The sequence below is a fragment of the Gorilla gorilla genome, chromosome 5 (genome assembly GCF_029281585.2).
Source record: "Gorilla gorilla gorilla isolate KB3781 chromosome 5, NHGRI_mGorGor1-v2.1_pri, whole genome shotgun sequence".
NCBI classification, from domain to species: Eukaryota; Metazoa; Chordata; class Mammalia; order Primates; family Hominidae; genus Gorilla; species Gorilla gorilla.
In genome coordinates, this window is record NC_073229.2 from 35,918,557 (window position 1) to 35,940,409 (window position 21,853).

Here is a 21,853-nt window from a genome sequence, read left to right on the forward strand (position 1 = left end):
CGTGGTTTCAGGCATCCCCTGCGGGTCATGGAACATATTCCTGGAGGAGAAGAGGGGACTGCTGTATTTTAAATTGAGTGAATGTGAAACATAACCTTGTATCACTGTTTTGTGGAGAACCCTGTTGAGAATTCCAACCTGTGATCCTGAGACTCCACCCTTCCCTTTTCTTCTTGGGCCAGAGACTCCTTTCTGCTACCACACGATGCAAAAGGGAAGGCCCGAACTCTTAGCCATGGGTGATAGCCCCCAGTAGAGGGAGAGTGTGTCCCGGGCAGAAGGAGGAGGTATAGAAGTGAGGGAATTGTGTGTGGGTGGGGCAGGAAAGAAAGGATAAGACACAGATACCAGCTTGGGTAGATTTAAAGGCAGCAGGAGGAACATCTTGAGAACTACTGTTTCAGAATGATACAGGAATGGACTCAGGTCCTAAACAGGGGGCAAAATGTATGAGTTGGGTTGTACCATGTCTATCTCCCTTTTTTTTTTTTTTTTGAGACGGAGTCTGGCTCTGTTGCCCAGGCTGGAGTGCAGTGGCGCGATCTCGGCTCACTGCAAGCTCCACCTCCCGGGTTCACGCCATTCTCCTGACTCAGCCTCCCGAGTAGCTGGGACTACAGGCGCCTGCCATCATGCCTGGCTAATTTTTCTATTTTTAGTAGAGATGGGGTTTCACCGTGTTAGCCAGGATCGTCTCGATCTCCTGACCTTGTGATCCACCCGCCTTAGCCTCCCAAAGTGCTGGGACTACAGGCATGAGTCACTGCGCCCTGCCATCTACATCCCTTCTTGAGCCTACTTCATAATAACTTTCTATTGGACATAGGAGGTCCCAGATCCCACAAAGTATTTTGTCACTCGGTGGAGCACAGACCCATGGATCCAGATGGCATACAGTTTTGTGAAGACAGGTGGAAGTGGGGAGGCCTACGATATCATTGCTGAAGACATTCAAGGAACCGTCTTTTTCGCTGGTGAGGTATGGATCTTGATTCCAAACCCAATTATTTGTATTTTGATTTCTGTCTTTCATCTAAAATGATATCTGCCCAGAGTTTAAAAACCAATTCAAATACTGTCGAAAGTCTTATGACCACAGACAGCAGAAGCCTTCTCACCATCCTCTTGCTCCCAGAGGCAGCCGTTTTTAACCTTCCAGCTATTCCTTCTGGACTTCACTTCATATTTTAAAAGTGTTTATATTGCCATCTCTCTTTCTTTTTTGTTTTTTTGAGACAGGGTCTCGCTCTGTGGCCCAGACTGGAGTGCAGTGGTAAAATCCTAGCTCACTGCAGCCTCAAACTCCCAGGCTCAGGTGACCCTCCCACCTCAGCTTCCCAAGTAGCTGGGACTGCAGGCATGTACCACCAAGCCTGGCTAATTTTTTTTTAATTTTTTGTAGAGACGGGGTCCGCAGTGTTACCCAGGCTGGCCTCAAACCCGTGGCCTTAAGCAGTCTTCCCACCTCAGCCTCCCAGAGTGTTAGGATTACAGGTGTGAGCCACCATGCCCAGCCTATGATGTCATCTTCTGATTTAACATTAGACAGACATTATTGACTGCCTCCCTATTGGGTTAAAGACTTAGCCCATTTAGTCTCTGCACCATTTGCTCAACATGGTTATTTCACACTTTTCCTTAAATTGGTATTGGTATTTACATGGCTGTGTAAATGTTATTTACTGCTGAGCCAAGAAGGTGTCCATTGATACCTTCTTACACAGTTTTCTGTTTTCTTGGCAATTATAATGGCTCCTTTGGTCATTAGCTTAATTCCTTTGGTACCTCTCCCCATGTCTCCCATACCCTGCGTTTGTCTCTCGTTTACAGTTGACACTGTCTGAGCTGGCCTGCTAGCTCCAGTCCTTGGAATGTCCCCTTCCTGAGTCCTCTTCCCTCTGCGCTGGTCCACACTGGTTGACCTCTGAGATTACTACAGAGTGTCCTCCTGGGTCTCTCTAATTTAAATTTAATTTAATTTAATTTAATTATTTTATTTTAAATTTTATTTAATTTTTTGAGACGGAGTCTGTCTCTGTTGCCCATGCTGGAGTGCAGTGGCACGATCTCAGCTCACTGCAAGCTCCGCCTCCTGGGTTCACGCCATTCTCCTGCCTCAGCCTCCCGAATAGCTGGGACTACAGGTGCCCGCCACCACGCCCGGCTAATTTTTTGTATTTTTAGTAGAGACGGGGTTTCACCGTGTTAGCCAGGATGGTCTCCATCTCCTGACCTCGTGATCCGCCTGCCTCAGCCTCCCAAAGTGCTGGGATTACAGGTGTGAGCCACCGCGCCTGGCCTGGGTCTCTTTTAAAATCACTCTCCAGCATTGGGCCTTTATTTCTAAGATCCCTCTCTTTCTTGATTTACTTCTGTTGAAAAATGTTTTGCTATTCTGATTTCTGATCCTTTTACTTCACTTTCTTATCTGCTAAAATAAAGATGAGTTTTTTCTCTTTCTTTCTAGAGATTCTGTTCCATATCTTGGAACTTTTGAATTGAGCATCTAATTTTTCCTCTTTACTGTTATTCATCTCTTATGCTACTTTTGGGGGAGATTTAAAAATCGTCCAACTCTCTAACTGACTTTTAAAATTTTGGCTTTTACTTTATGAGCACTTTCTTGTTTGCAGAATGTTCCTTTTTTGTAGCATCCTCTTGTTACAACTTGTTTCTAAGGTTTTAAAGCTTTGGATGATTTTGCTTTTATGCTCCCTCCCTCCCTGGTTTCCTCAGTCTCAGAGTTCTTATTTTGTGTGCTGCAGTCTTTGCCTGCTACATGTCCAAATCCCCGATCCATCACTGTTGACTTAGATTCGAGCAAGGCATTTTTTAAAAAGCTTTGTGAAAGCTCCAGCAAGCTTATCAACCAGTGGCCGGATTCCCAAACATCACTATCTGGGAACAGTTAGTTTCCTGTGTGGTGGAAGCTCAGCCCCTGGCACTGTGGGCGCTGGAAGCTTCATTGTTAGTTATGAAGGCTTCATTTCACTTCATCCCCATTTTATTTGGTGCTTCGCCCTGATCTCTAAGTCACATCTCTGAGGAGTTGCAGCCGGTCAAGTGGGGAATGTGGTGAGGGATGTATTAATAATTGCTCTTTATAGTCTTTAAGCCAATCCTGTTTTCACCCCTTGCTAACCTCTGCCTCCATGGTTCCTCATACTTCCAATGGCTGAGATTTTCTAAGGATTCTTTGGGATGAATTGGTTTGCTTTTTGTTAAAACCCCTGCCCCCAACCCCAAACTTAAAATGAATTGTTACCACTCTTTCACCTGTGTTCCTACTTCGTTTAATATGGTTTAGAAGTACACGTCTCATTGTTTCATCTAAAATATAGTTACCGTTTTTGTTTACAGAAGAATAACATTGGCCGGGTGCGATGGCTCACGCCTGTAATCCCAGCACATTGCTGAGACAGGTGTATCACCTGAGGCCAGGAGTTTGAGACCAGCCTGGCCAACATGGTGAAACCCCGTCACTACTAAAAATACAAAAATCAGCTGGGCGTGGTGGCGGGCGCCTGTAATCCCAGCGACTCAGGAGGCTGAGGTAGAATCGCTTGAACCTGGGAGGCGGAGGTTGCAGTGAGCCAAGATCATGCCACTGCACTCCAGCCTGGGAGACAGAGTGAGACTCTTTTTCGAAACAAAACAAAAGAATGACATCTAAAAACCAGATTACTTTGATTACTCTTTGGCCTATGAAGACCTTACTCTGTGGCAAGGGGATAAAGGCTGCATGCCAGACAAATGTCAGCAGCTTCGGAGAGACGGCTGTTTCAGGCTACTGTGCCTTAGGGTCATGAACATGGCTTAGATGGCTTCTTGCTTTCCTTTGCTGCTTTGATGCAATTATTACCTCACCTTTTTTTTTTTTTTTGAGACAGAGTCTCGCTGTGTCGCACAGGCTGGAGTGCAGTGGCGCGATCTTGGCTCACTGCAACCTCCGCCACCTGGGTTCAAGCAGTTCTGCTTCAGCTGGTGTGTGCCACTGTGCCCGGCTAATTTTTTATTTTTTTTAGTAGAGATGGGGTTTCATCATGTTGGTCAGGCAGGTCTTCAACTCCTGACCTCAGGTGATCCGCCTGCCTCCCAAAGTGTTGGGATTACATGCGTGAGCCACCGCGCCTTCTTCTAAAAACCTATTTCTGAGGCTTCCTTCCCTCACTGCCACTTTCTCCCCCGACTAGTCACTATATTCCTGCTGATGTAATCACTCCCCCATTCATTGAAGCCTTTGGCCTCTGGATGTTTTCCCTTCTACCCAGGCATCAGTTTAGATGACTACACTTCACTTCACCTCTCCATTTCTTATCCTCCATTTTCTGTGGTCTGTTCATCTCCTCTTCAGCTACCCCTTTCCATAGCCACATCTCAGACCTTGTCATAATTACTTAATCACTAATTCAGGCCTCTTCCTATCCTGTCCTCTCCTATCCTCCTGGTTCGCTTATTCTGTTCCCACCACAGCCATTCCTTGAGTGAGGTTCTCCTATTATTGAGTCATTTTACTTCCTCCCAATCCAACAGCCCTCACTCACATTGTCTTTTTCTTATTGAACTTACGGTCCCTGGTGTATCCTTTGAGTAACGTAACTCTCTACCTATTTTTTTACCCATGTAGCAAAACTCCATCTGTGGCTTGGCTGAACTGCCATTCATCTTTTGTACTTGTTTCGCCTGTGATTGTACCAGCTACATTACTTGTCTGATGGGAGGGACTGTGTCTTAATTGTTCTTAACCCTAGTACCTATCACATATACTTAGTATTTTAGAGTGCTGCGTAGTACTTCAAGATAGCATACAATGAGTGAATTTGACAATGCATGGCCAGATAACTAGAAAGTTCCAGTGTTACGATGGGTGAGTGTGAATATGAGCGCGTAGGAGTGGCACAAATCTTTGTTAGACCAGATAAAGTCTAACCTTGTTTTACCTTTTGGTATCAACTCAGTTCTTTATGCATGATCTCAAATTATGTAATTATGTTTTACAGGCAACAAACAGGCATTTCCCACAAACTGTTACAGGGGCATATTTGAGTGGCGTTCGAGAAGCAAGCAAGATTGCAGCATTTTAAGAATTCGGTGGACCCAGCTTTCTTCTGTACCCCAGATGGGGAAATTTGAATCACATGTTAAACCTCAGTTTTATAAGAGGGGGAAAAACCCGTCTCTACATAGCAAAACTGAAATGTTTCTAAGGCGATATGATAATGCAAACCTATTTCATCACTCTGAAAGCACTGACCTCAAAAATCCTTATAAGCACTTAGATTTAATTGCATTTTCCATAGGTTCAACTACTGCTGAAAGTCCGGATTTCAGAATAAAGCAGAATGTAAGTTTCAATTGAGGCCATGGATTTGATTGTTCCATGGTTGGAAGTTCCGTTTAGATTTCACATTTTATATGGCTGATCAATTTTCACACATTGAGAAACCAAGTCAATCAAGCAGGAATCATTTAAAAACCAGATAAAGCCATGTTTTTCTTCTGTGACAATTTATCAGTATCTTTACCAATGAGCCTTAATTTTTATATAGGTCCAATATTGAGCTTTTACTTAAAATTTAGATAGAACTTTTTTTTGGATACAGCACAAACTCCAGTTGACAGTAAAACGAAGCTTCTAGGTATTTTGTATTGTACATATTTCCTCCCACTGGGTGTTCAAAAGAAATTTAAATTCAAGTATCTTTTGTGATAAAATGTTTTAGATTTGTGCACCCATTGGCAAAACAGGAAAGTTTCCAGATAGGTATTACATCATTGAGAATGCAGCACAGATAGTGTGGGCTTCACACCATAGACACAGAATATAGCTTTTTCTTAAAGCCAAATTTGGGTGATAGGACACTTTAAATATCCTTAATTTTGGCAACCACTAGCAAAAAAACTTGTCAGAATAATTTAATCAAAGCCCCTCTTCACTTCTTTTATTTAAAAGAACTGATTCAATTGCTAGGAATATTTTTGCAGATTTTTCTTTACAGTATTCCATAGGCAGGTCCAATGGAAAACTGCAGAAAAATGTGAGCTCTCCTGGTAAATAGTATACATTTTATAAGCTATATTTTAAAGGCCTAAGAACATGGCAAGTATTTACTTTTATCTTTTTTTAAAAAACGCTTATGACAGAAAACAGTTTAATAATATCTCATTCTAAAATAAACACTGGTTGCAGGGTCTTCAGGATGCCTATTTTGCCAAGAAACTTCAGTATACAGGTTAGAAATATGCTTTTGTTTTTGAACAATAATTATATTGGTTTGCTTTAAAGAAGGGACTAAATATGACTTTAAAGAGACTTCAAAATATTGAGTATTTTAAAAATTTAAAAGTAGGTCAGTTTATAACGAGTAAATACCTAACACACAAAGAATGTGCAGTGAACCTCAGGCATTTAAGACACCCCCCCACCGCCCGCCCCCCTAATCAAAGTGTGGTCCCAAAACAAGCCAACAGCTGTATATCTCAAAAGTTAACCCAAGACAACTCTGATATTTAGGTTATTTGTTGAGACTCATTGGTACTGACTGGCAAGTATTCTGCTTTAAAGTATCATGTATTAAAATGTTTAGACAGCATGTGTTTTAAAGTGATAAATGCAAAATGTTAAGTTTGAAATGGTTAACAGTAAATTATTATGTTAGTTTCCAGGCACTTGAACTGTGCTACAAGTAGGGGAAAACCTAAAGTATGGTAAATGTGTGTTTTAAACTTCCTATCAAGTGACATACTTCATTTGATTTTGTGTTTAAGAAGCCATGGTACTTTTTTCTTGAGTTACTTTGGATATGTTTTTTCAATGCCATCTGAAGATTTTGTAATTGAGTAGCAGTAAATATACAGATTTACAATGTTTTAACTACAGTTCATGAATAGCTGGTTGTGTAAAACTAATAAAAAACTAGACTTTCAAATGTACTCTGTACTGTAGTGGTGATACATCCATTTAATAAGTGTGCGTACTCATCAAGAACTTTCATACAGAAAACTCCATTTCCTCACTTCCAAATACTCTATGCATCACTACTTACCTTCTTTATAGCAAATGGTCATATAATTAACCTTAATTATTCATAGTTTTGTGAAGTCACTCCAAGAAAATGGTCCATTACCACAAGAGTATTCCAAATTGTATAGGTAATAGGGCTGAATCAATTTAAAAATCCCTTTTCAGAATTATTCACCATAAGGAAATGCTATATACACCTATAAGATATCAAATGCAAGTGACTTAAAACACCAGTGATTTAGATTTATTTTTATTGACAAGGTTTATAAGAACAAATATTTAAAATCGAAGGCCAATTACTAGGTCTCATTTAGTTGCTTATTTTGTTCACTTGTATTTACCTTTCCCTAGTGTCTGAGTAACTATCAAGAAACAAATCAAACCTGTGAAAATACCTCTTAACATTCAACATATTTTTATATATTTCTGTTCTATGATGCAAAGATATTTTTCAACACTTAATTGGTACAACAAATGTGTCATTCTGTCATAAACAGCATGTTTTAAATTTCAGATTTAATAAACTGATTTAAGACAGTAAATTTGAAAGACAAAATTAGTCTCGTTCAGGAGTGGTCCATTATGTTGATCATCTAGAATCAACACTGATTAACCAAACTCTAAAAGCCAAGAGCCCCAACTCCAGAGAAACATTAAATTTCTTTAATGTAAAAGTATATTATTTTTGAGACACACTTTGTCAGAGATATCCACGATTGCCTGCACATTATATTCTGGCATTATAATCTGGTACTTTAGTCATAATCGTGAAGCTGGCTAGGTTTCCAGTAAATATCAGCATTTTATATGGGCAAAAGCAGTTAATAAAAATCAGTTCATTTACTGTAAGCCAAATGTGCTTGTACTTAATCCCACCCTTTCCCAAAGTTTTTGAAGCTTTTGATAGGTTGATTTTTGGTCTGTCCTTAATATAAAACGTACCTACAGACACTTTTACAGAGTTAATACTAAAATTACAAATTGATGACACTTTCGAGGCAAAGCAGGGTAACTGTTCCTTCAGTGTTCCCATCACTGAATTGACTTTCACTGCTCCATCATACTGTTTGGCTGAACACTGACATTCCATAGTCTACAACTATAAAGATACCTACCTATGTGAGTTTAAAAAGTGATCTGCACAAAAGAAATAAAAAAACTTTATATACAACCAATTGTTTTTTAAAAATACAAAAATAACATCTGTCACTTTTGTCATGCTGACAATCTGACATATATACACATGCAGGAGAAAAGTTCCAATTCAGTCATCTGGACAACTGTAGCTTGTATATTTTTAATATGATGGACACACTGCCGCTGAATTTTCACACTGACAGAGATGTGTATTCAAAATATTTCATATACTAAATACTGCAATCTCTGTGTGTATAAATCCCGGTGATAACAGTTTTTGTTCTACTTGATTAAAAGTATGCCTTAAGCAAGCTAATATTAAGTGCACTAAAAACCACAACAGCTCAAGAATCTATGACCTTATATAAAGAAATCCAAAATGTACAAAATACAACTATAAAAGCAAGGAACAATTAATGCCATGCAAGATTTTAAACTAAAAATGGCATAGAAATGCAATTTAAAACAGCAAACTCAAATTCACATAACACTCAAGATAAAAAGGTCAGCAGTAAGTTCTACTAACGTTGCTTAACAAGGATTTAGAAAAGGAAATACATTCTCTTTGCTGGTATAATGGTATAAATCAGATCTTCAAATCTATGGGAACGAGTCCTCGTCTCTGTCCTCTATCTCAAGAAATTAGCTGTAATGAAAGAGAAACATTATTTTGCCATAAATCATAAACCTTTATCCATTTTTTTCCACATCTATTTTACTATTTTGTCCTTCAAAAATCAGTTGAGATCAATACAGAATTATAGCTACCTGCTGATCTTCCCCTCACCTTTGCCTGGTAGACAGGAACTTCCTCAAGTATTTGTGAGAGCAACGTTGAGATGCCCAGCTACCCAGGTACACCATGAGGCCACATCATAATCTGAGTTCAGGTCTTATCACTAACTGTTCAAACTTTAATTTTAAGCTTTAAAGTGGGAATGAGAAGAAATATATTTCCCTATTATGAAGAAATGTGAGGATCAAATGTGATATTTAGTGACATGAATATTTTGAAAAATATGGAGTATTTTATGTAATTACTTTTGTCTTATATTTCTAAAGTCAAACTTGAAAGATTGAAATATTTACCTCTTTTACAGTTGTTTTTATGAAATCTTTTCTTTCAGTTAAATCATAAGTAGGATAATTTTCATAGACCTATGTATAGTGAAAAGGAAAAATAATGTTAAAAGCAGATTTTAAAATCCAGTAATATTGTCTTTGAATAAAAGCAGGAAATCTGCTACGTGCAAATAGCCACAACCATCCCAACAGTACTCTGGTTCACCCATATGGAATTCTATTCCAAATGAGTATTTGAATAATATTGTATATGATGTGGAAAACTAGCATGCAAACATTCTCAGTGTTTTCAGGCTGAGAGTTTGGAATGAATTAACTAACCATAAACAAGCCAGATGTGATGGCTCACGCCTGTAATTCCAACACTCTGGGAAACCTAGGTGGGAAGATCACTTGAGCCCAGGAATTCGAAACCAGCCTCAGGCAACCTGGGGAGACCTTGTGTCTACAAAAAATTTAAGAAGTAGCCAGGCATGGTCATGCATGCCTGTAATCCCAGCTACTGAGGAGGCTGAAGCAGGAGGATGGCTTGGGCCCAGGAGGTTGAGGTTGCAGTGAGCTGTGTTGGTGGCACTGCATTCCAGCCTGGACCACAGAGTGTGGGGAAAAGAAAAAGAGATCAGATTGTTACTGTGTCTGTGTAGAAAGAAGTAGACCATAGGAGACTCCATTTTGTTCTGTACTAAGAAAAATTCTTCTGCCTTGAGATGCTGTTACTCTCTGAAACATGTGCTGTGTCAACTCAGGGTGAAATGGATTAAGGGCTGTGCAAGATGTGCTTTGTTAAACAGATGCTTGAAGGCAGCATGCTCGTTAACAGTCATCACCACTCCCTAATCTCAAGTACCCAGGGACACAAACACCCCGGAAGGCTGCAGGGACCTCTGCCTGGGAAAGCCAGGTATTGTCCAAGGTTTCTCCCCATGTGATAGTCTGAAATATGGCCTCGTGAGAAGGGAAAGACCTGACCGTCCCCCAGCCCGACACCCTTAAAGGGTCTGTGCTGAGGAGGATTAGCATAAGAGGAAGGAATGCCTCTTTGCAGTTGAGACGAGGAAGGCATCTGTCTCCTGCCTGTCCCTGGGCAATGGAATGTCTCGGTATAAAACCCGATTGTATGTTCCATCTAGTGAGATAGGGAAAAACCGCCTTAGGGCTGGAGGTGGGACATGTGGGCAGCAATACTGCTCTGTAAGGCATTAAGATGTTTATGTGTATGCATATCTAAAGCACAGCACTTAATTCTTTACCTTGTCTATGATGCAGAGACCTTTGTTCACATGTTTATCTGCTGACCTTCTCTCCACTATTATCCTATGACCCTGCCACATCCCCCTCTCCGAGAAACACCCAAGAATGACCAATAAATACTAAGGGACCTCAGAAGCCGGCCGGATCCTCCGTATGCTGAACGCTAGTCCCGAGTCCCCTTATTTCTTTCTCTATACTTTGTGTCTTTTTCTTTTCCAAGTCTCTCGTTCCACCTAACGAGAAACACCCACAGGTGTGGAGGGGCAACCCACCCCTTCAACAGAGCAAGACCCTGTCTCAAAAACAAAAAACCCCAACAAACATGGGTAAAGAAAACATCCAGATAGATCTTAGATAACAGAACTAAGTTCTTTACGTTGGCAAGTCATCTGCCAAGTGTCTTTTAGGGAAAGCTTCTTTCTTCTCCAACCCTTGTTATTATCCAGCACCCTACCTATGATTCCACAACCTGAAAAGCAATGAACTGCTTCCTCTACTCCACTGCTCAGTCCCTCCCTAAAGTTAAATCCTAAGACCCAGGTGGTCTCAAGAGTCCTCTACTCCCAAAATTTGACTAAATTTCTGCCTTTTGTCAATTTTCTCAGTCCTGTTATACTTGCTGCTTGACTCAGGTCCTGACTCTATAAGCTCACAGTCTGTAAGCACCCTGTAGGCTTTACTTCCACTGTATAGTTCAGGGTCAGCAACTTTTTCTGTAAAGGGCTAGATGGTACAAATAGTTGCAACTTTGCCAGTCAGTTTCTACTCAACTATGCGTTGTAGTGGCAATGCTGCCATAGACAATAGTTAAATAAATAGATGTGGCTGTATTACAATAAAATTTTGCTTACAAAACCAGGTGACTAAGATAGAATGGATTTGGCCCACAGGCTGTAGTATGCCAACCCTCTAAAATATAGTTCATCATTTAAATTTCTCTAATTGTTTGCCCCGGGAGGTTCCAAGATGGCCGAATAGGAACGGCTCCAATCTACAGCTCCCACCGTGAGCGACGCAGAAGACGGGTGATTTCTGCATTTCCAACTGAGATACCGGGTTCATCTCACTGGCGCTTGTCGGATGGTGGGTACAGCACAGTGGGTGCAGCCAACCGAGCATGAGCTGAAGCAGGGCAAGGCATCGCCTCACCCGGGAAGCACAAGGGGTCAGGGAATTCCCTTTCCTAGCCAAAGGAAGCTGTGATAGACGGCACCTGGAAAATTGGGTCACTCCCACCCTAATACTGCACTTTTCCAACAGTCTTAGCAAACGGCACACCAGGAGATTATATCCCGTGCCTGGCTCGGACAGTCCCACGCCCACGGAGCCTCGCTCATTGCTAGCACAGCAGTCTAAGATTTAACTGCAAGGTGGCAGCAAGGCTGGGGGAGGGGCACCCGCCATTGCTGAGGCTTGAGTAGTAAACAAAGCTGCCGGGAAGCTCGAACTGGGTGGAGCCCACCACAGCTCAAGGAGGCCTGACTGCCTCTGTAGACTCCACCTCTGACAGACTGCCTCAAGTGAGTCCCTGTCCCCTGAGTGGCCTAACTGGGAGACACCTCCCAGTAGGAGCTGACTGACACCTCACACGGCCGGGTGCCACTCTGAGACGAAGCTTCCAGAGGAAGGATCAGGCAGCAACATTTGCTGTTCTGTAGTATTTGCTGTTCTGCAGCCTCCACTGGTGATACCCAGGCAAACAGGGTCTGGAGTGGACCTCCAGCAAACTCCAACAGACCTGCAGCTGAGGGTCCTGACTGTTAGAAGGAAAACTAACAAACAGAAAGGACATCCACACCAAACCCCCATCTGTACGTCACCATCATCAAAGACCAAAGGTAGATAAAACCACAAAGATGGGAAGAAACCAGAGCAGAAAACCTGAAAATTCTAAAAATTAGAGCGCCTCTTCTCCTCCAAAGGAACACAGCTCCTCGCCAGCAATGGAACAAAGCTGCACGGAGAATGACTTTGATGAGTTGAGAGAAGGCTTCAGACGATCAAACTTCTCCAAGCTAAAGGAGGATGTTCGAACCCATCACAAGGAAGCTAAAAACCTTGAAAAAAGATGAGACGAATGGCTAACTAGAATAACCAGTGTACAGAAGTCCTTAAATGACCTGATGGCACTGAAAACCATGGCACGAGAACTACGTGACGCATGCACAAGCTTCAGTAGCCGATTCGATCAACTGGAAGAAAGGGTACCAGTGACTGAAGATCAAATGAATGAAATGAAGCGAGAAGAGAAGTTTGGAGAAAAAAGAGTAAAAAGAAACGAACAAAGCCTCCAAGAAACACGGGACTATGTGAAAAGACCAAATCTACATCTGATTGGTGTACCTGAAAGTGACGGGGAGAATGGAAACAAGTTGGAAAACACTCTTCAGGATATTATCCAGGAGAACTTCCCCAATCTAGCAAGGCAGGCCAACATTCAAATTCAAGAAATACAGAGAACACCACAAAAATATTCCTCGAGAAGAGCAACTCCAAGACACATAATTGCCAGATTCACCAAAGCTGAAATGAAGGAAAAAATGTTAAGGGCACCCAGAGTGAAAGGTCGGGTTACCCACAAAGGGAAGCCCATCAAACTAACAGCGGATCTCTAGGCAAAAACTCTACAAGCCAGAAGAGAGTGAGGGCCAGTATTCGACATTCTTAAAGAAAAGAATTTTCAACCCAGAATTTCATATCCAGCTAAACTAAGCTTCATAAGTGAAGGAGAAATAAAATACTTTACAGACAAGCAAATGCTGAGAGATTTTGTCACCACCAGGCCTGCCTTACAAGAGCTTCTGAAGGAAGCACTAAACATGGAAAGGAACAACCGGTACAAGCCACTGCAAAAACATGCCAAACTGTAAAGACCATCGATGCTAGGAAGAAACTGCATCAACTAACGAGCAAAATAACCAGCTAACATCATAATGACAGGATCAAATTCACACATAACAATATTAACCTTAAATGTAAATGGGCTAAATGCTTCAATTAAAAGACACACACTGACAAACTGGATAGAGTCAAGATCCATCAGTGTGCTGTATTCAGGAGACCCATCTCACGTGCAGAGACACACATAGGCTCAAAATGAAGGGATAGAGGAAGATCTACCAAGCAAATGGAAAACAAAAAAAAGCAGGGGTTGCAATCCTAGTCTCTGATAAAACAGACTTTAAACCAACAAAGATCAAAAGAGACAAAGAAGGCCATTACATAATGGTAAAGGGATCAATTCATCAAGGAGAGCTAACTATCCTAAATATATATGCACCCAATACAGGAGCACCCAGATTCATAAAGCAAGTCCTTAGAGACCTACAAAGACACTTAGACTCCCACACAATAATAATGGGAGACTTTAATACCACACTGTCAACATTAGTCATATCAGTGAGACAGAAAGTCAACAAGGATACCCAGGAATTGAACTCAGCTCTGCACCAAGTGGACCTAATAGACATCTACAGAACTTTCCACCCCAAATCAACAGAATATACATTCTTCTCAGCACTACATCGCACTTATTCCAAAATTGACCACATAGTTGGAAGTAAAGCACTCCTCAGCAAATGTAAAATTTTAACAAACTCTCTCTCAGACCACAGTGCAATCAAACTAGAACTCAGGATTAAGAAACTCACTCAAAACTGCTCAACTACAGGAAACTGAAGAACCTGCTCCTGAATGACTACTGGGTACGTAACAAAATGAAGGCAGAAATAAAGATGTTCTTTGAAACCAATGAAAAAAACAACACAACATACCAGAATCTCTGGGACACATTTAAAGCAGTGTGTAGAGGGAAATTTACAGCACTAAATGCCCACAAGAGAAATCAAAAAAGATCGAAAATTGACACCCTAACATCACAATTAAAAGAACTAGAGAAGCAAGAGCAAACACATTCAAAAGCTAGCAGAAGGCAAGAAATAACTAAGATCCGAGCAGAACTGAAGGAGATAGAGACATAAAAAAACCTTCAAAAAAAGCAATCCAGGAGCTGGTTTTTTGAAAAGATCAATAAAATTGATAGACCGCTAGCAAGACTAATAAGAAAAGAGAGAAGAATCAAATAGACAAAATAAAAAATGATAAAGGGGATATCACCACCGATCCCACAGAAATACAAACTACCATCAGAGAATACTACAAACACCTCTACGCAAATAAACTAGGAAATCTAGATGAAATGGATAAATTCCTGGACACATACACCCTCCCAAGACTAAACCAGGAAGAAGTTGAATCCCTGATTAGACCAATAACAGGTTCTGAAATTGAGGCAATAATTAACAGCCTACCAACCAAAAAAAGTTCAGGACCAGACGGATTCACAGCTGAATTCTACCAGACGTACAAGGAGGAACTGATACCATTACTTCTAAAACTATTCCAATGAATAGAAAAAGAGGGAATCCTCCGTAACTCATTTTATGAGGCCACCATCATCCTGATATCAAAGCCTGGCAGACAGACAACAAAAAAAGAGAATTTTTGACCAATATCCCTGATGAACATCGATGCAAAAATCCTCAATACAATACTGGCAAACCGAATCCAGCAGCAAATCAAAAACCTTATCTACCATGATCAAGTGGACTTCATCCCTGGCATGCAAGGCTGGTTCAACACACGCAAATCAACAAACGTATTCCATCATATAAACAGAACCAAAGACAAAAACCACAAGATTATCTCAATAGATACAGAAAAGGCCTTCGACAAAATTCAACAGCCCTTCATGGTAAAAACTCTCAATAAATTAGGTAGTGATGCGACGTATCTCAAAATAATAAAGAGCTATTTATGACAAACCCACAGCCATTATCATATTGAATGGGCAAAAACTGGAATCATTCCCTTTGAAAACTGGCACAAGACAGGGATGCCCTCTCTCACCACTAGTATTCAACATAGTGCTGGAAGTTCTGGCCAGGGCAATCATGCAGGAGAAAGAAAGGGTATTCAATTAGGAAAAGAGGAACTCAAATTGTCCCTGTTTGCAGATGACATGATTCTATATTTAGAAAACTCCATCGTCTCAGCCCAAAATCTCCTTAAGCTGATAAGCAACTTCAGCAAAGTCTCAGGATACAAAATCAATGTGCAAAAATCACAAGCATTCCTATACACCCATAACAGACAGAGAGCCAAATAATGAGTGAATTCCCATTCACAATTGCTTCAAAGAGAATAAAATACCTAGGAATCCAACTTAACAAGGGATGTGAAGGACCTCTTCAAGGGGAACTACAAGCCACTACTCAACAAAATAAAAGAGGACACAAACAAATGGAAGAACATTCCATGCTCAAGGATTGGAAGAATCAATATCTTGAAAATGGCCATAGATAATTTATAGATTCAATGCCATCCCCAATCACTTTCTTCATAGAATTGGAAAAAACTACTTTAAAGTTCATATGGAATCAAAAAAGAGCCCGCATTGCCAAAACAATCTTAAGCCAAAAGAACAAAGCTGGAGGCATCACACTACCTATACTATAAGGGTATAGTAACCAAATTATACTATACGGCTACAGTAACCAAAACAGCATGGTACTGGTACCAAAACAGAGATATAGACCAATGGAACAGAACAGAGCCCTCGGAAATAATACCACACATCTTCAACCATATGATCTTTGACAAACCTGACAAAAACAAGAAATGGGGAAAGGATTCCCTATTTAATAAATGGTGCTGGGAAAACTGGCTAGCCATATGTAGAAAGCTGAAACTGGATCCCTTCCTTACACCTTATACAAAAATTAATTCAAGACGGATTAAAGACTTAAACGTTAGACCTAAAACCATAAAAACCCTAGAAGAAAACCTAGGCAATACTATTCAGGACATAGGCATGGGCAAGGACTTCATGGCTAAAACACCAAAGCAATGGCAACAAAAGCCAAAATTGACAAATGGGATCTAATTAAACTAAAGAGGTTCTGCACAGCAAAAGAAACTACCATCAGAGTGAATAGGCAACCTACAGAATGGGAGAAAATTTTTGCAATCTACTCATCTGACAAAGGGCTAATATTCAGAATCTACAAAGAACTTAAATTTACAAGAAAAAATCAAACAACACCATCAAAAAGTGGGCAAAGGATATGAACAGACACTTCTCAAAAGAAGACATTTATGCAGCCAACAGACACATGAAAAAATGCTCATCATCACTGGCCGTCAGAGAAATGCAAATCAAAACCACAATGAGATACCATGTCACACCAGTTAGAATGGAGATCATTAAAAAGTCAGGAAACAACAGGTGCTGGAGAGGATGTGGAGAAATAGGAACACTTTTACACTGCTGGTGGGACTGTAAACTAGTTCAACCATTGTGGAATACAGTGTGGCGATTCCTCAAGGATCTAGAACCAGAAATACCATTTGACCCCGCCATCCCAATACTGGGTATATACCCAAAGGATTATAAATCATGCTACTATAAAGACACATGCACACGTATGTTTATTGCAGCACTATTCACAACAGCAAAGACTTGGAACCAACCCAAATGATAGACTGGATTAAGAAAATGTGGCACATATACACCATGGAATACTATGCAGCCATAAAAAAGGATGAGTTCACGTCCTTTGTAGGGACATGGATGAAGCTGGAAACCATCATTCTCAGTAAACTATCGCAAGGACAGAAAACCAAACACTGCATGTTCTCATTCATAGGTGGGAACTGAACAATGAGAACGCTTGGACACAGGAAGGGGAACATCACACATCGGGGCCTGTTGTGGGGTAGGGGGGACGGGGGAGGGATAGCATTAGGAGATACACCTCATGTAAATGACCAGTTAATGGGTACAGCACATCAACATGGCACATGGATATATATATGTAACCTGCACGTTGTGCACATGCATCCTAGAACTTAAAGTATTAAAAAAAAGAAAAAAATTGTTTGCCCCTTATTCTTTCCCTGCAAAACCCCAATCCCGAATTGGTCTAACCACTCATTTTTCTATGGTTAAGCCCAGACTACAGTTTGCTGTGGGAAAATAACTTTGAAGAGACTGGTCTCATTTTCAGTTCATGGCATTCATCTTCAAAGGCTCCTCCCCCTGAAGCTCCCAGTCAGGCTCTCTCCTTTCATTTCCACCAATGGCAGTTTCATCTCCTTATTCAAGTGTCACACTGCTACTGTCAGCCAAAAAGCCATTATTATGAATTCCTTCAATTTTCTGACAGCTCTTTCCCCTCCAGTTGTATCTGGATTCATCAATGGTTCTTAATTTTCTTTGCCTCCACAGGACCACCCTTCACCTCTCCTGTAACTTCTCCTTTCCCACCAAATTGCTTTCTCCCCTCCACCCCTACTGCCCATTAAAAATACTTTCTCACCTACCCCCATTTACCCACTAATTTCCTTCCAAAGACAGCTGCTTGAAACAGAAGTTACTTTGTTCATTTTCCTCACTATTCATTAATAACTCTTGCTTTTACCACCCTATGTCATCGTCTCCTAATTGCAGACTCCAAAACAGGTCAGGTCCTTCTCACCTGACCTCTCCATGTTATTAATCCCTTTAAAAAATTTACATGAAGGTATTCACAAAAATCCTTCCAATGGACAGAACTAATTTCTCTTTGACTTCCTCTCCACTCCACACTGTCATTTTAATGATGATATAACTGGGTGTCCTGCCTCTCTCATCTCATCCTTTGCTATTGCATTGTTCTTAATGTTTCTAGGATAACTTTTAAAAAATAAAAATATGATTGTGTTATGCCCCTGCTAAATCTCAATAATCTACATAGCCTCTGAATTCCTCATTTATTTCAGGAAGAAACTCATACTCTAACATGGCATATTTAAGATCTGCAAAACTCTAATATTTTCTCCTAACTTCTGTGAGGACTTCTTTCCAATCCTAGTCTTGAGACATGTTGAACTAATACTATTCCTTTCAATTATTGTTTTGGTTAATGTGTTATTGTTCCTCAACTGTATAGAATGGGTGATGCTCCACTAGGAAATTGTTAAGAACTCTTCCAAGATGCTTTTCCAGATTCCCCCAGCCTCAAGTAGGGTGCTTGTTCCGTGGCGCTGCAGTACCTTCCATATTCTCCTAACACAGCCCTCGCTTACAATATTTTAATTACTAAAATATTTATCTCTTTCTATCCCACTAGACTGTAAGCTCCTCTTGAAAGCTAAGTAATGGCTTCTCTGGTTCCACCTGTAACATTTAAAAAAAATTTTTTTTGGTAGAGATGGGATCTCACTATGCTGCCCAGGTTGGTCTTGAACTCCTGGCCTCAAGCAGTCCTCCTGCCTCAGCCTATCAAAGTGTTGGGATTACAGGCGTGAGCCACCACATCTAGCTTCTACCTGTAACATTTAGCCCAGTGCCTGAAATGTAGTAGAGAATCAATTAATGGTGAATGAATGAACAAAATAATAATCAATGTCCTTTAAAAAAGCACAGACTATTCCACTTGTGGTACATTCCAAATTGTAATTTTATTTTACGCCAACAGACAAGTTTCTAAAATTTCCATAGAATCCCTATGGAATCATATTCAAGACTAGGCCACTTTACTTCCTGAGAAGTATTAGAAATATTAGAAAAACGCTGCAGAAGTCTGAGTTAAGAACCTAATCTATAACAGCTCATTTATCACACTAAGAAGAGAATAAGACGGTTCATGAGATTCTGCTTCTTTAAACTAACATAAACTAAGGATGCATCAATAGAAACAACCTACAGATCAGAAAAAGTTTCCTATGTGGTTTGGAATGTATCACTTTAATTTTATTCACTCTAACTTTATTCATTCTAATGTTATTTACAAAATAACTCCATTAGGACAGAGACTTTGACTATTTTATTTAAAGTGGTATCCCAGCACCTGTAAGGAGATCTGGCATATAGTAGTTCAATAAATCTTTCTTCAATAAGTGAATGCACATAAGTATTTAGCTTCAAATTCAGAGATAAGTGAAAGAATTTTTCTAGCAAAAGCAAAATAATCTAAACATTTGTCTAATTACCTTTTTGCAAATCTGTTTCATTGTGACTTCTTCCAAGTTAGCACTGGCCAGTAGTTTCTTTATTGTTTCCTTTAACTCTTCATCTGTAGGGGGTTTCTTCAACTTTTTAATTAAAGGTTCATCATCTGAACTATCCTCAGACTCACTTTCTAAAAGTAATATAATAATAATTTTTCTGACATAGTAAATTAACATTTAACAAAGGCTGAGATGAATTTTAAGCTTTCAACAGATTCTCAAAGGGGTACTGGATCAAAAAAATTATAAATCACTACTCTATAGTTACCTATAAAACATGCATACAAATTTTAGTCAAATTGAAAAATCAAAAACTATAAAAAACTGGTATACAGGTTGGGCATCCCTAATCCAAAAATCCAAAACCTGAAATGTTCCAAAATCCAGCTTTTCAGAGCACCAACATGACACCACCAGGAGGTAATTCCATACCCGACCTCATGTGACGGGTCGCAGTCAAAACTTGGTTTCAGGCCAAGGGCAGTGGTCCAAGCCTGTAAACCCAGTGCTCTAGGGGGCCAAGATAGGAAACTCGCTTGAGTCCAGCAGGTCAAGGCTACAGTGAGCTGTAATGGCACCACTGCAATAAATAATTTATTTAGTTAAAATATTAAACTATCTTCAGGCTATTTAAGATGAATATGAAACATGAATGAATTTCATGTTTAGACTGGGTCCCATCCCCAAGATATCTCTCTCTCTGTCTCGCTCTCTCTCTCTATATATATATATATTGCAAAATCTGAATCACTTCCTGTCCCAAGCATTTCAGATAAGGGATATTCAACCTGTATTACTTCTCCCCGCAATGTTCTCTGCAGTTTACCTGTTTCCTCCACACACTTAAATACTATGTACAACATATTAATATATGCTATATCTTTAAGGTTGCTGATTAATGTTATTTCTAACATACCTTTTTTGGAACTGTTTTGATTCTTCTTGGTGGTGCTGCTATCTGCTTTCTTAACATTGGCACTTTTCACAGATTTTTTACTTTTAGAAGTAGCTTTCTGTTTAGGTTTTTCTCTTTTGGCTGTCTTTTTTGGTGGCTGTTACAAAAGAAAGTAAAAGTACACATATTGATGAAATTCAATGCTATCCCATCCCATCCCTCTACTTCCCCTATACCCCTTAATAATATTAGAGAAAACTAATATATTTGGTATCAGCAATTAAAAATTCTTTTTGGGAGATGACTAATATACAACAATTTTATCCCAACACAAGTCTAAGCATGACAAATCACAATCACACACACAAAACAGTTGCCCATATTTATTCAACACTATGGATAAACTACATATGCATTACTCTACTTAATCTTGGGGGGGACCCCTACATATAGATAATATTATCTTCTCTTATTTATGTTCTCTCTCTTTCAACTGGAATCTTTTTTTTTTTTTTGAGACAGAGTCTCGCAGCGTCACCCTGGCTGGAGTGCAGTGGCACGATCTTGGTTCACTGCGACCTCTGCCCTCCCGGGTTCAAGCGAATTCTCCTGTCTCTGCCTCCCTAGTAGCTGGGATTACAGGTGCTCGCCACCACACCCGGCTAATTTTTGTATTTTTAGTAGAGATGAGGTTTTGCCATGTTGGCCAGGCTGGTCTTCAACTCCTGACCTCAGATGATCTGCCTGCCTTGGCCTCCCAAAGTGCTGGGATTACAGGCATGAGCCACCACACCTGGCCTAGAATCTTGTGTTCACTGATGTTTCCCTAACTCCTAAAATAGTCTCTGATATACAGTAGTTGCTCAATAAATATTTATGACTATATGAGGAAACTAAGGCTCAGTGTGGTTACCTTGTCCACAGTCACATTAATAAACATGCAAGATTCAAATATAGATGTGACTCCAGAACTTGTGTTTTTAAACACTAACCCATAGGTGATTAGACACAAACAAAATACATAAATATGGATAGATTAAAATGACAGGCCAGGCATGGTGGCTCATGCCTGTAATTCCTGCACTTTGGGAGGTCAAGGCGGGTGGATCATGAGATCAAGAGACTGAGACCATCCTGGTCAACATGGTGAAACACTGTCTCTCCTAAAAATACAAAAATTAGCTGGGTGTGGTGGTGGGCACCGGTAGTCTCAGCTACTCAGGAGGCTGAGGCAAGAGAATTGCTTGAACCCTGGAGACGGAGGTTGCAGTGAGTGGAGATCGTGACACTGCACTCCAGGAGAGAGACTGTCTCAAAAAAAAAATAAATAAATAAGACACAATCAGAGTTCATACTTTGTCTCATGTGGAGCCTGTGAAATTAGAAAGCATTAATTCTTAGTTTAATTAATA

General features: G+C 40.2%; 2 protein-coding genes across 9 annotated transcripts in view; one reads left to right on the forward strand and one right to left on the reverse strand.

Annotated features, from left to right (window-relative positions):
- Positions 1–6,933, forward strand: part of KDM1B (lysine demethylase 1B) — a 68,861-nt gene extending 61,928 nt beyond the window's left edge. For all 6 annotated transcript variants that reach the window (XM_019029387.3, XM_055390682.2, XM_055390684.2 and 3 more), the window contains 2 exons: positions 827–979; positions 5,001–6,933. In XM_019029387.3, coding sequence (XP_018884932.1) covers positions 827–979; positions 5,001–5,084 — 237 coding nt within the window. In that variant the 3' untranslated portion in view covers positions 5,085–6,933. The remainder of the gene's footprint in view (positions 1–826; positions 980–5,000) is intronic.
- Positions 6,934–7,258: 325 nt separating this feature from the next.
- DEK (DEK proto-oncogene) overlaps positions 7,259–21,853 on the reverse strand; it is a 40,287-nt gene continuing 25,692 nt past the window's right edge. For 2 of the 3 annotated variants that reach the window (XM_063707364.1, XM_055390688.2), the window contains exons 8-11: positions 20,463–20,598; positions 19,529–19,677; positions 9,251–9,319; positions 7,259–8,807 (exon numbers count right to left, since the gene is read on the reverse strand). In XM_063707364.1, the coding sequence (XP_063563434.1) occupies positions 8,796–8,807; positions 9,251–9,319; positions 19,529–19,677; positions 20,463–20,598 (366 nt within the window). In that variant the 3' untranslated portion in view covers positions 7,259–8,795. Of the gene's footprint in view, positions 9,320–19,528; positions 19,678–20,462; positions 20,599–21,853 lie in introns of all 3 variants that reach the window. The other variant, XM_055390687.2, reaches the window with a different exon arrangement.